Source organism: Ambystoma mexicanum, chromosome 3q (genome assembly GCF_040938575.1).
Source record: "Ambystoma mexicanum isolate Mex_15411 chromosome 3q, UKY_AmexF1_1, whole genome shotgun sequence".
In the NCBI taxonomy this organism is placed as follows: Eukaryota; Metazoa; Chordata; class Amphibia; order Caudata; family Ambystomatidae; genus Ambystoma; species Ambystoma mexicanum.
Genome location: NC_090926.1, coordinates 854,261,495 through 854,276,007, shown reverse-complemented (window position 1 = coordinate 854,276,007; position 14,513 = coordinate 854,261,495). Strand labels below are relative to the sequence as shown.

The 14,513-nt window shown below is 51.8% G+C and overlaps 1 protein-coding gene across 3 annotated transcripts in view; it reads left to right on the top strand.

Annotated features, from left to right (window-relative positions):
* TRIM25 (tripartite motif containing 25) overlaps nt 1-14,513 on the top strand; it is an 828,971-nt gene that overhangs the window by 674,534 nt on the left and 139,924 nt on the right. For all 3 annotated transcript variants that reach the window (XM_069654946.1, XM_069654947.1, XM_069654945.1), the window contains one exon: nt 1,640-1,726. In XM_069654946.1, coding sequence (XP_069511047.1) covers nt 1,640-1,726 — 87 coding nt within the window. The remainder of the gene's footprint in view (nt 1-1,639; nt 1,727-14,513) is intronic.

The following is a 14,513-nucleotide window of genomic DNA, read 5'->3' as shown; positions in this document are numbered from 1 at the left end:
GGGGAGGAAAGGGGAGGGGACAGTGCAGTACACGGGATAATAGGAATACATCATTTGGAGTGTGCTGGCTCACGATATAAAATGTAAAGGGGGATGAAAATCCTCTTTGCACTGTTCTTTGGGTAAAACGAATCTGAAGATGGCCTTGAGCGGTAGTACTAAGAGGGCCTATTGGATAAAGGGTAAACGATCCAAACTGAGTCTAATAAAACACCAAAGTGAGTGCACTTCTTGCATTTTCATTGAACCTGCTTTATTATTTATGAGGATTTTCACCATGACACGGGGAATAGTCAACCGCATGTGAATCTATGAATCTGTGAATCTATGAAGGATACCAATGCTGGAGAACAGTAGTTATAGGTTAGTAACTTTATCCTTCTGTTTTTTACTGAGTTGTGGTTAAGTGGTTACTATTGGACTGTTTTTAAAATATTAGCCCTTAACCTGATGACATACATGAAAACTTGTCATTTTAAACAAAAGCTTACAGGCCACTGAAAACAAGTAGGCCATACTTTATTAACAGCCTGCGAGTTATGAAGACTAAAAAGTCATGAGTAGGTACACTGCCACCAGCCATTCAAGGAAACATGCAATTGTAACGACATGTTACCGGGTAAGTAAAAAAGGGGATATGTTGTATCCCCCAGCACTCCACATAAGGTGGGGTGTGCTGGCTCACTATATAAAATGTAAAGGGGGATGAAAATCCCTCTTTACTACTTGGGAACTGTAGTTCACCCAAGTGCATGAAAGAGAAATTAACAGGGGAGCCCATAGGGGCAACCCAGCCTAAGCCCAAAAGTTGTAGGAAACTAAGGGCCTCATTACACGGTAGGCGGTAACCATGGCGCTATTAGCGCCATGATTGCCGCCGGTATTTTACCGTGTCCGCCTTGGTGGATGGCGGAATTACCGCCCTACTCCAAGGTGAGCGGGGGCGGTAATTCCCCATTCACCAAGGCACTTCCCCATTCTCAATTTTGCCCCCATAGGGAATAATGGGAATGGGGAAGGCGCTAATTACGGTACCGCAAATTGCGCTACGGTAATTAGCACCAAGGTCCCTTTGCGGCACCCTACTTTAACGGCTGGTAAAACCAGCCGTTAAGGTTGGGTCCCGCAAAGGGAACTCGTAGTAAGGCGGTAAGGGTTTACCGGTACCGGTGCCCTTACCGGTACCGGTAAACCCTTACCGCCTACCGTGTAATGAGGCCCTATAACTTCAAGCATACACTATGGAGAGACATAAAACAGTCACCCTTCAAAAGAGTAAAAGACTAGGTGAGAGGGGAAAAAGAGCCCCCTTCACTTAGGGACAAGGTAAAATAGTTACAGTCAAAGCAAAAGGTTCTGGTGTTGACACAGGTCAGGAAGATTTATCATAGATATGAAAATCTTACCTAACAGTTCATAACATGTTACATCTACATTTCCATGGTATGCACTTTCTTGACCTCAGAAAGGTGAAGGACAAAGTCACTGTCATAGAAAATAAACCACCAACCTGAAATTACCAAACTTATATGTGCAGCAAATTCTTCATAGCACTGGTCTATCTTGCCTACAAAATGTACCACAAAATGTAAATATTGTTATTAATGTGATACAAAAATGTATTTCCCTTTCTTTGAAGATAAAACCAAGAAAAGCAACCCAACTGACACGCCATCTTCATCTGATACCAATTTGAGATCTAGATCTAGAGATGACTTCCTGAAGTGTAAGTACATTACTGTACTCTCTTTTTAGATAACTTTCACATTTGTGTAGTTAGGAATAGTTTAGAATGTGCCTACTTTGTGTTGTGTGTGGTGCTAACTGTGCCTGTATTTTTCCTGCATTTCGATCAGAAGGAATGTATGTATTGCGCACAAAAACTGATTTATTACATTAAAAAATAGTCTTAACTGGGAGATGCTGCTTAAAGGTTCCACAGTGCTGGCTTCCAAATTGTTACACACTTTAGGATTGTTTTCTTTTGGGACTTAAATTTCATTCTCTAACATCAACTATTATTAAGAAAACAGATCCAAGCTGGAAAGGGAGTTGTGATCTTAACATGAGTGGAGGTGGAATCCTGAGCACACCAATAAGAAGCTAAATCAACCTGAGCGACAAGATAGTAGAGTATGTCAGTGATGGAAAGGCTGCACTGGACATGTGTTCGAACTAGGGGACAAACGCGTTTCAGAGCGGTAACAGGATTGTGCAAGTTACTGCTTCTTTCTTGTTTAAATTATTTTTCATGTGTTCATATTTTAGGAATGTTCAGACATTATGCACTTTAAAACACGGATATGGACTTTTGAACAGTTTACTACAAAACCAGCTTTTGTTAGCATTGGAGCTTGTTCGAAGTGAAAGGCTGCTCACTTTAGGCACACTCTCACGTGAGTCTTTCTTCACCTGTTGCTGATTGTTGCTACAGGGCCTGATTCACAGAGCGTTTTCCAATGGGGTTGTGCCATTATAAAGCATTTCTGTGAATCAGGCCCATAATGTTTAACTAGATGCAGTAAACACGCAGGCTGCGACTCCTGAGTGATAATAAAGCAGTTTCAATGAAATTATCAGACTCATTTTGGATCATTTACCCTTTAGCCGATGGGCAGTGTCCCCCTTAGCTCCACCCTTAGAGGCCATCATCAGATTCTTTACCACACGCTCACAGGTGGGAGTCCTCTCCAGAATTCCCCCTTTACTCAACAGTTTCTTACTCAAATCATTGATCTACAGCTACACATTTTATATCATTCTTCAGCAACGATAAGTTGATAAAGTCTGTTCCCATCTTAGATGAGTATAAAATGGGAACAGACATTATCATCTTCCGTGACCTCTCTCGCCGTTACTCAGTAGGCAACAGATCAAACATTTACGCCATGGTGGCATGAAAAGAACTGATTTCGTCTGGTGGTGAATCCTGTGGAGGAAGTTCCTCAGGTTCCCCGTCAGCCGGTACCAGGTCATCAAATTCATCGAGATTTGGGAGGATGACATAGTGGCCATGAAGAATCCTCTCACAGCTCCAACAAAAAAGGATACATTCGACAATAAATACAGGCCACCTGACAATGCAGCAAAATGCTTACAGGCATATCTGAACTCCATGGTCTCATCAGCAACTCAAAAAATATATCGGCCAATCCTTTTTCGCCCTGTGCCGTTCCCCTGGACAAGGAAGGCAGACATCATGTCGCTTTCAGCAAGCGGATCATCACCAATGCTGCCACCACCATTAAAGCAGCTAACTCATTCGCCAAACTCGCTACATATGATAGGGCATTTTAGTTCAAAATCGGCCCTATCTCAGAATTCCTTCCTGATAAGAAAAAACAGGAAGCCTTAGACCTATTCAGGGAATGACAATCTGCTTCTGACCACACTATCTGTGTAGCTGTTGACCTTGCTGATTAATGTTTTCGTCATATGGACAACGGTGCAATTCTCTGCCCCCAGTGATGGTTAAAAGTGACTAACCTTAGGCCAAATGTGCAAGTCAAAGTTGTCAACAGTGAGAACCTTTTCAATCCTTTCATTCCAAACAATGCTTCTCACAGCCTGGCAGGGGCTACAGCTCTGTATACTGCTCCCAGTCATATAAAGGAGTTGCATATACCTCTGGCGATAAATGCAAGGTCACAGATGATGGGGAACGTTGATACCCAAGAGTCAATCCAATAAACGGGCTTGACTCATGCCCTCCCATTTCCTCAACCCTGTAGCAAGGTGCCTGTCTCTTTCTCCAGCATGGGGTCTGGCATGGATTCACATGCTCATGAATATTCCCCGTCGTCAGGCTGGGAATCCTCGGTAAAGAAAAAACCAGTATCAGTTTCGTTTCTGATCTGTCTTTCGTAGTAATAACCAATCACTGGTCTCTGCGTCATACTGACCACAGCCAATGACTGCCCTCTACCTAAGCACCGCCTCTGGCAGCCATCTTCAGATTTTTACCGCACGTTCATGTGTTGGGATCCTCGTGCTATTGCTCTCGAGCGTTAGTGCTATTTTTTCACGTTTTTTTCTCAAAAACTTCGTTTTTTCGGTCAAAAGAGCCTCAAGCTCCACCGACTCTCCATCCGATCAACGGGGACCCGTGTCGGATTCGTCTGCGCCCCTCAAGGGTGAAGATTTCGTCGAGCTACGCTTTTGGAGGACTCCAGAAGTTTCTCAGGCCCGCCCGTACATGGCCCAGGAGAAGGGAAGCTCGACGCCCGGAAAGCTGTTCAGGGTCTGCCCTGGATGCCAGCTGCAGAACGTCTTTAAGGAGGACGAACACTCCTTTTGTCTCTACTGCTTACATGAGGACAAGACGCACGTGGAGAAGGACTGTGCGTTTTGCGGCAACATGTCGGAGCGGACCATGAAGGACCGCCATCAACGTCTCGCCAACTGGCTGGAAGGGAAGAGCCCGTCAGGAGAGAAGAAGAGGAAGAAATCCGAGCGGTCTTCTAAGACCTTTGAGGACGCCCCGGCGACGGGGGTCCAACACAAGGCAAAGCACCGCGAGTCCGCTGGCACCGGGAGCGCCGAACGGTCGGGCTCTACGGGCGCCAGGCAGGGCGCACCCTCCCCGGCACCATCAACCACGAGCCAACGCTCTGGGTCGGGTAAGAGGAAGGCCGAGCACCCGGCGAAGCTCCTGGAGAGGCCCCGGTCGAGCTCGAAGGCCCCATCGAAGGGGGAGCGAGGCAGTGTCCCCCCCCTCAAGGATAAGGCAGTGAGCGCACCTAAGGTGGTGAAGGCCTTAATCCATCCGGCCAAGCCCTCTATCGAAACTGTCGCGGCGGCCCTGGCTCAGCCTGTGGGGGCTACACCAGTGGTGGCGACCTCGGGGCTCAGAGTCTCCCTGCCACCTCGGAGGGAGTCCTCTTTTGTGCCCATCGATAGGACCCCCGTGAAATCCCCCGTGGGGAAGAAAAAGGGGGGTCAGGGCATCGTCGTAGATTCGGCCTCAACCTCGGAGGAGGAGCTGGTCGAAGTCTTAAGCCACGGCCTTGGCGTGGAAGAAGACCGGCCCGTCGGGATGGATCCCGACGCAGGTGACGACGACATCGTCGAGGGTACCGACGGGGCCCCTGATCGCCCGTCGGATTCCCCTCTGCCAGCGCCGCGAGACAACTCGGCGGCCATTTTGTTGGCTATACAGTCCTTATGCTCAGAGATAAGGACGAGACTACCGTTGCCGACGGAACCTCTCCCGTCGGGGGACCCAGAACCGGGACCTTCTGGTGTTCCCCCTACCAAGAAAAGAAGGATCCACCCTCCGCCTCCTTTTCAGCCGTCGCGCCCCTTCCAGCCCTCCTCCCCGTCCACCCGAGGGGATGATACGGGGACTGACACGGCAGCGACGGGTACGGACGACGAGGTATACGACGAGGATGTACCGTCGTCGCCTCCCACCAGGGCTTCTCCGCCCGACGAGATTGGATCGTTCCACTCCATGATCACCAGGGCATCCGAGCTTTTCCAACTCTGCCCTGAGGAGAAGAAGAAGGAAGGTTTCCTTTATCAGCGGCGCGAGGCCAAGAGGAAGACGGTCTTCTCAGTGCCTCTATTGGACGACATTTGGGATGAGGGCCTCACCCTCCTCAAGAACCCTTCCACGACGCCAGCTAGAAGAGACCGGTACGAGTAGAAGTACCGGGTCCCGGACACGGCCCCCCTGTGCCTCCGGGCGCAGCCTACACCGGACTCCGTCGTCTCCGCGGCGGCCAGGAAAAAAGCGGGGGGGGGTGCGGCCTCCACATCGACTTCCCCACCGGACGGCGAGGGAAAGAAATTGGACGCTATGGGACGCAGAGTCATCTCGTCTGCGGCGACGACGATTAAAGCGGCCAACGCCTTGGCTATCGTGGCCCGCTACGACAGGGAGCTCTGGTACAAACTGGCTCCCCTACTGGACTTCTTGCCGGACGACAAGAGGGCAGAGGCCCTGGAGATCCTGCAGGAAGGTGAGGTGGCTTCGGACCACGCCATTACCGTTGCGACGGACATCGCCGACACTGGGTTCCGCCAGTTGGGCAACGGCGTTTGCCTTAGGCGGCGTGGATGGCTCAAGGCTACGGACTTCCGTCAAGACGTTCAGACCAGAGTCCTGGACATGCCCTTCGATGGGAACAACCTGTTTGGGAAAACAGTGGACGATTCCCTTCAGGCCATTAAAGCGGACACCGAGACGGCCCGGGCCCTTGGAGTTCTGCAACAACGACGGACGCCCTTTCGGAGCAGCGGAGGCAAGGGCGCCTCCAAAAGTTCCGGCGGCGGTTTCTCCACCTACCGTCAAGCGGCCCGCTCGTCGGCTCAGGAGGCCTACAGAGGACGAGGCAAGTCTGGCGGACCCCGCCGTCGTCGCCAAGGAGGTCAAGGCGGCAAAGCCTCGTCGAAGCAGGATTGAACCGACCGTGGGGTCGGGCCCCCACCGAAGCACCCCGGTGGGAGGCCGGCTGGCGAGCTTCGTCAGCGTGTGGGAGTCCATCTCCACCGACCGTTGGGTGCTGGACGCCTTGGCCCGGGGCCACGCGCTCGAGTTTCAAAGAAGGTGTCCGCGCGTCCCCCCCGTGGCCAGGAAAGAACTTCACGTCCCTCAACTTCTCCTGGAGGTAAAGGCGATGCTCAGGTAGGGCGCCATCGAACTCGTCCCAAAGAGACTTCGGGGCTCCGGAGTTTACTCGAGATACTTCCTCGTGAAGAAGAAGACGGGGGGATGGCGCCCCATCCTGGACCTGCGACGTCTGAACAAGTTCATCAAGGCGCAAAAGTTCCGGATGGTCACCCTCCAGCACGTCCTGGGTCAGCTGGAGGAAGGAGACTTCCTGTCGTCGTTGGATTTGGAGGATGCCTACTTCCATATTCCCATCCTAAAGGGGCACCGAAAATTCCTCAGGTTTGTGGTCCAAGGGCGTCACTACCAGTTCAAAGCCCTCCCCTTCGGACTACGGTCGGCACCCAGGGTATTCACCAAGTGCCTTGCACCGGTGGCGGCGCAGCTGCGCCGCGAGGGGATCCACGTCTACCCCTACCTGGACGACTGGCTCATCTGAGCCAAGACGAGGGAGCTCGCCCTGGATCACACGGCAAGGACCGTCCGACTTCTCACGGACCTGGGATTCTCCGTGAACTACGCCAAGTCTCACCTGGTACCCGCGCAAAACGCACTGTTTCTGGGAGCGAAGCTCGACACAGTGTCTCTTCTGGCCTCCCCGTCGGAGGAAAGGACCAGGTCCATCCTGGGCAAGGTACAGCGGATGTTGGTTTCCGACGCGGCCAAGGTGAGGTCCATCAAGTCCCTCCTCGGAATGATGTCTTCCTGCATCTACCTCATTCCCATGTGCAGGCTCCGGATGCGCCCGTTGCAGGAGTTCCTGGACGCGCGCTGGATCCAAACGACGGGCAGCTTCGAGGAGAGGATCACACTCGACGAGAGTTTCCGCCGAGCGGTCCGGTGGTGGGGCAACCGCACGCATCTGACGGCGGGCATGGACTTCCAGACCCCAGACCACCCGGAGACAGTGACCACCGATGCCTCCCTGGAAGGGTGGGGAGCGCACACCGAAAATCTGCACGCGAGAGGCCTTTGGCTCCCGACGGAGAAGTCCCTCCATATCAACGTCTTGGAGCTCCGTGCAGTGTTCTGGGCCCTCAGGTCCTTCCTTCCGTCCCTCAAGGGCAAGGTGGTGAGGATCTTCACCGACAACGCCACCACCATGTTTTACATCAGGAAACAGGGCGGAACCAGGTCCCCAGCGCTGTCCAAGGAGGCGCAGGACCTGTGGCATTGGGCCGTCGCCCAAAGGATGTTTCTGGTGCCGTTTCATCTGGCAGGGATAAAAAACACCATCGCCGACTCACTCAGCAGGGAGCTGCGCTCGTGCCACGAGTGGGAACTACGGCAGGATCTAGTGGATCGCCTCTTCCGACGGTGGGGCACACCCCAGATCGACCTGTTCGCGACGGCGACGAACTCCAAGTGCCGGAGGTTCGCCAGCAGGTTTCCCCAGGCGAGGAGCATGGGCGATGCCTTCTCGTTCCCCTGGGAGGGCCTGTTCCTCTACGCGTTCCCTCCTTTGCCACTGCTAATCCGGCTCGTCAACCAGCTCAAGAGATCACGGTGCAGGATGATCCTCGTCGCACCTGCGTGGCCGAGGCAGATATGGTTCCCGGACCTTCTGGACTTGTCAGCGTCCCCGCCAATCAAGCTGCCGGTGGACGCGGATCTTCTCTCCAGGGAAGGAGGCGCCATCCTCCACCACGACCCGAAATCCCTGAACTTGCAGGCCTGGCTCCTGCAGCGCTAGAGTTTGGAGGATACGACATACCGGCCGACTGCAGAGAGGTTCTTGCAAAGGCCAGGGCGTCCTCGACTCTTAAATGCTACGGACACAAATGGAAGAGGTTCTCTGTCTGGTGCCACGCACAGAAGATTAACCCTCTACGGATTACGGCTCCCCAGGTACTGCCGTACCTGCTGACGCTGGCCAAAGCTGGACTGGCACACGCGTCCATCAAGATTCATCTTGCTGCGATCTCCCGATACACCAGAACCACGGGCCGGACGTCCTTGTGGTCTCATCGTCTGGTGAAAGAGTTCATGAAGGGACTGTTCAGATCGTTCCCGCCGGTGAAGGCTCCGGCCCCGGCGTGGGAGCTCAACGTGGTGCTGACCAAGCTCATGGGACCTCCGTTCGAGCCTCTGCACTCGGCCCCGTTGAAGTTTCTGTCGTGGAAAACAGCGTTTCTTGTGGCCATCACCTCCGCACGACGAGTGGGAGAGATCCAGGCCCTTTCATGCAAGGCCCCGTACTTGACTTTTCACGACACGAGGGTAGTGCTCAGGACGCACCCCACCTTCATGCCCAAGGTACCGTCGGACTTCCATCTCAACGAACCCTTGGTGTTGCCTGTGTTCTTCCCGTCGCCTTCGTCGCCGGCTGAGAGGACTTTGCACTCGCTGGATGTGGCTAGAGCGCTGAAGTTCTACGTGGACCGCACTAAGTGTTTTCGGAAGACGTCACAACTCTTTGTGAACTTTGGACCTGTCAATCAGGGGAAGGCTCTCTCGAAGGATTCCATTTCCAGAGGGCTCTCCGGCTGTATCATGTACTGTCATCGGTTGGCAAACCGACCGCTGCCTGGCCGTCCGAGAGCCCATTCCACCAGAGCGATCGCAGCTACCACGGCGTTCCTTTCTGGTGTGCCCCTGCTGGAAATATGCAGGACTGCTACGTGGAGGTCGACGCACACCTTCACGAAATTCTACTGCGTCGATCGGGATTCCAGGGAGGAGTCCAGGGTCGGCCAAGCAGTGCTGCGCAACCTGTTCGCCTGAGGTGAGCCTGGTGAGGAGGTAAGATGCTTAATGTTGAGTTTGATGTACTGCTTAATGTTGAGCCGTTGCCACCTCCCGTGGTTGTGCATGTGTGTACTGCTATGTATTCTTTATTCATGAGCATGTGAATCCATGCCAGACCCCATGCTGGAGAAGGAACAAGTTACTTACCTGTAACTGTTGTTCTCCAGCATGGGTCTGGCATGGATTCACATGCGAACCCTCCCGCCTACCCCTCTGCGGCTCTTCACTTGGTCATACTGCCACTTGACGTGCTTCCAAATCTGAAGATGGCTGCCAGAGGCGGTGCTTAGGTAGAGGGCAGTCATTGGCTGTGGTCAGTATGACGCAGAGACCAGTGATTGGTTATTACTACGAAAGACAGATCAGAAACGAAACTGATACTGGTTTTTTCTTTACCGAGGATTCCCAGCCTGACGACGGGGAATATTCATGAGCATGTGAATCCATGCCAGACCCATGCTGGAGAACAACAGTTACAGGTAAGTAACTTGTTCCTTATCAACAGTGGTGGCAGAAAATCATATCAGACTAATGGTTGCTTTCCATGCAACTACTCCTCTTTCCGGCAGGTCAGAGAAACACCTGCCTGTGCTTCAAAAAGAGGTATAAACACTACTGTCAAGAATGCCAAAGAAGTAGTCCCTCATTCCCAAAATCTTGCTACTTTCTCATCCGACAAAAGACATGAGGTGGTGACCTATCTTTGACGCGAGATACCTCAACAGGTTAATATGCTCTCAAGCTTTCCAAATGGGGACCCCTCAAAATATCAAGTCAACTTTGCAGCAGGGCCTTTCTGTTATCCCTAGATATGGAGGGTGTCTATTTATATGCCCCCATCCACCGCGGGCACAGCAAATTCTTGCATTTCTTGGTGGCATGCCCATGGTTCCAATTCAAAGTTCTCCCATTCTGTCTGAAGTCGGCCCCAAGAATTTTTACTAAATGCCTCGCTCCAACCACAGCATACCTCAAGATAGTGGGAATCCACATCTACCCATATATTGACGACTGGTTAGTCATTTTAGTATGGGCTTCCACTCTTGACCAAGGCCTCAGGCACACTGCAAACACAGAGAACTTATTGCCATCATTGGGCTTTTCGAAGAATTATAAGAAGTCATCCACAACTCCATCTCAGCATATGTTGTTCCTTTGAGGGCCCCAAATACACCGGCCTTTACAGCAAACCTGTTGGAAAATACGATGAGAACTACCCCCTGCCCTCCTTCAGATTCTGCTTTGCAAACCTATTGCCTCAGTGCAAGCAATCAAGTCTTGGGCATGCTTTCATCCTGCATAAAATGTATCCAAAACGGCTGACTGTATGCATCCGCTGAATGAGTTTTTGCACGCTTGTGGATATTGGGACGACGAGATCCGGTGCACCAATGCTTTCAGTGGTGCACCTTTCACCAGGTTACAGTGACAACAGACGCATCCATGGACGGTTGTAGAGCCCACATGGACGTCCTTATGCCAGAGGACTCTGGTCAGCGCAGGAGAAGACAGAATATAGTAATCTTCTCAAACTCAGGGCAGTGCTTGGACACTCATGCCCTTCCTGTCCAAGTTGCAGGGAAAGACAATGCCAATATTCACGGACAACACAACTGTGATATTCTATATCAGGAAAGAAGGTGGTACCAGATCACAGATCCTATCCAGTGAAGCACAAACACTGTGAAAATGAATAAACAGAATATTCCTGTCTTCTTTCCACCGGCCCGGTGTCAACAACTCAGTAACCGGCTCCCTCCGTAGGGACTGCCACTCCTGCCATGAGCAGGAGCTTCTACAGAGCCAGGGGTGTTCATCGTCCAAACGTGGGGGAAAACCAGACATAGACCTGTTCGCCACAAAAGCCAACGCCAAGTGTGAGTTGTTCACAAACAGGTTGCCTCAGTCAGCCAACCTGGGAAACACTTTCACATTCCCCTGGCATGACAGGTTCCTTTACACCTTCCTTCCGATAACTCCCATCCGTTTCTTCAATGAGTCAAACAACAGCCATGCAGCCTGATCCTTATAGCCTCAGGATGGACGAGACAATAACTGTTCTTGGCGCTTCTGACACTCACTATGACCATTCGCACTTCTACCTGTCCACAACCTGCTCTCCCGAGAAGGGGCAAGGTTCTTCACCACAATCCAGTCTTATTCATCCTCAAGGCCTGGCTCCTACATGCCGAGAGTTTGTTCATATCTGCATTCCTCTGTATTTCAGAGATGTTTTATTGAGGACTCGAGCAAACTCCAACTTCTCCTGCTATACTAAAAAGTGAAAGAGGGTCACCGTCTGGTGTGCTATCAACAGAGTTGATCCCCCACAATTTCCAGTCTCAACAGGTCCTACCGTTATCCATAGCCAAAAGTGTTTTTTTCTTTTTCATCCATCAAGGTGCACTTGCCTGCAATCTCTTGCTACACACATATGTGTTTGGTACTGTCATGATGCCCGCTCCCGGGGAGCCGGTTCAAGCCCTGCGTACCCGAAAGCGGACATCCAGTCCCCAAGGAAGGACCCAGCAACCCCATAAAGGGGCCCTTTGGACAGTGTCCTGGCGCCTATGGCGCCAGGCTCATAAAAGACATCAGTCCTGGCGCCATAGGCGCCAGGCTCATTATGGGAGTGCTTGGGTGCACTTACTTGATGCAGACCATGCTGCAGGATCCCGGCCTCCTTGAGGCCTGAAAGGAACTACTTTACCTGTGGGACTAATTTACCATCCGGGCATGGTCGGGGAAGGATACATACCTGGAACTGATTGGAGGAAGGATACATACCTGGAACTTCTTCCAAGGCTATTTAAACCCCACCCGAACAGCCACACGTGCTTCGCGTTGTTCTCCATCTAGCAGCTGGACGCTCACCGTGTCTGCTCCTGCATCCTGACTTCTGCCACGCCTGCCAGCATCCTGGATCACCTGCAAAGGAAGAGAAGAAGAGAACAGAAGAAGGAAAAGTCCTTACCTGCTAAATCCGCATCCCGGAGACATCTCGCCGACAATCCTGAAAAGGAAGACTTTTAAAAGCTCATCGCGTCGATCGCTGCAGCGCCGCATTCCACTCACCTTTACAGGGTGCCTCCATGTTCAGCAGCGATCATCCGGATTCGCAGTCACGCCCCAGCGCCTAGGGCGAAAAAGACCAGAACAAAAGGTGAGAGAGAGAAGGGAATAAGGAAAGCTAAATCTCCATGTTAAGACTTACCTGTTGATTCATTCCCTCTTCATTTCGGGTCCGCGCCGCATCCTGGCATTTCCGGACCCCGGTCCCTAAGGGGAAAAAGAGACATCAGCGTTAATGAGCGAATGAAAAGACATTACCAAAAAACGCTCATTAAAGACTTACCTGATTTCTACAAGGATTTCACCTCTCATCTCGGGTCGGTGCCTGTTCCCCGGCATTCCGTACCCCGGCCCCTATGGGGAAAAAGACACTAGCATTAGTACATTAATGCATGGACACAAGGGGAACCTCTTATCAAAAAACTTACCTGGAAGCCAAGCAAGTTTGGTTCTCACCAATCCGAAAATCCAGTGAAGTAACTGGATACCAACGCGCCCCTGCATCAGAAGCAGGATGGAGAGCTCGTCCTTCCAGACCCTAAGGTGAGACGCTACGAGAAATCACAGAAGGGTTTCCAGGAGGGTGAGAGGGGAAAGTGGGAGGCCGATTGCATTACCCCGCAGACAGTTAATCCCCTATTTTCGCCTACAGAAGGATACTTCTGCGAGCCAGGCAAGCCAGATTTGGGGGCCCGGTCCAGTCCGTCTTCCGAACCCTGCGCATCACCTTAGAAGAGGTCACAGCAGCGCGAACCAGGCCAGCGCCTCCGTGGGAGTCAGGTGAGTGTAACAGAATGCGAAGCCTTCCTACAAATTCCCACCCAGGCGCTATGGAAAGTTCTGAGACTGATCAGTTGGCCCAATTACTGGGGGAATTACGGGCCGAAGTACATGCCGCTCGTCAAGAGACTAATGCCCTCAGGAGGGAATTAATAATATCAAAGGAAAGAACTGATGACCTGGCCAGACAGCTTTTGCAAGGTCAAGCTGGGCAAACTCCTCTACCCGGTTCCGGAGGGAACCCCGCTCCTGTGGGTTCCAGTAACCCTGTGCAGATGAATCTACCTGGAAACATGCCGCTGGCCCCACCCGAACGCTTTGCTGGGGACCCCAAACGATTCGCCGTATTCATGAATCAGTGTCGTTTGCACTTCCTATGCAGACCTGGGGCCTTCCCTAATGATCAGACCAAGGTAGCCTTTGTATTGTCATATCTCAGCGGCTGCGCTGCCGATTGGTCAGTTCCACTGATTACTCAAGTTGACCCGATTCTCTGTGATTTTCAAAGGTTTCAAGCAAGCATGGAAAGGTTATTTGCTCGACACTCTCAGGGGCAGGCTCTGGATGACGAACTTCTATCCCTGCGACAGGGCAATCAGGACCTCCTATCGTATATTGCAACCTTTAATAGACTAATTGTGGAAACGGGATGGCCAGAGGATAAAAGAGTCACGTTGTTTTATCGAGGCCTTCGCGGAGAACTTAAAGATGTCTTGGCCCAAGTTGTAAATCTGCCCCAAGAATGCACAGAGTATATAGACTTAGTGGTCCAATTGGATCACAGACTTCAAAACAGAAAAGCAGATCGGTCCAGGTTTGAGACCCGGGTGTTGGTCAAGACCCATGCTAATCCCAAGGGAGTTGATGTCTCTGAGCCTATGCAAATTGGAGGGGTTAAAGGACCCTTAACTCGAAAGGAACGTGAAAGGAGGCGGCAGTTAAAATTATGTCTTTATTGTGGGAATTGTGGACACTTTCTACGAGATTGCCCGGCAAAACCGCCCCGAAAGGCGGTAGGAGCCGCTGATAAAAACCATGAAGACTCTGTTTCGGGAAACGACTCCGCCCGACAAGTGTAGGGGTCCGCTTGCCGAGCTTGAAAACTAACTCTCAGACCTCGCATTTCATTGTGCCAATGGTTCTCGTAGATCCAGAACAGCCTAAGCGGTTGCATGCAATAAAGGCATACATCGATAGTGGGGCTATTGGAAACTATGTGGATCGTGAATTGGTCTCTAGGATTAACCTCCCTCTCCGTCCTAAAACCAGCAAAGATGTCATCACCACAGTCGATGGAACT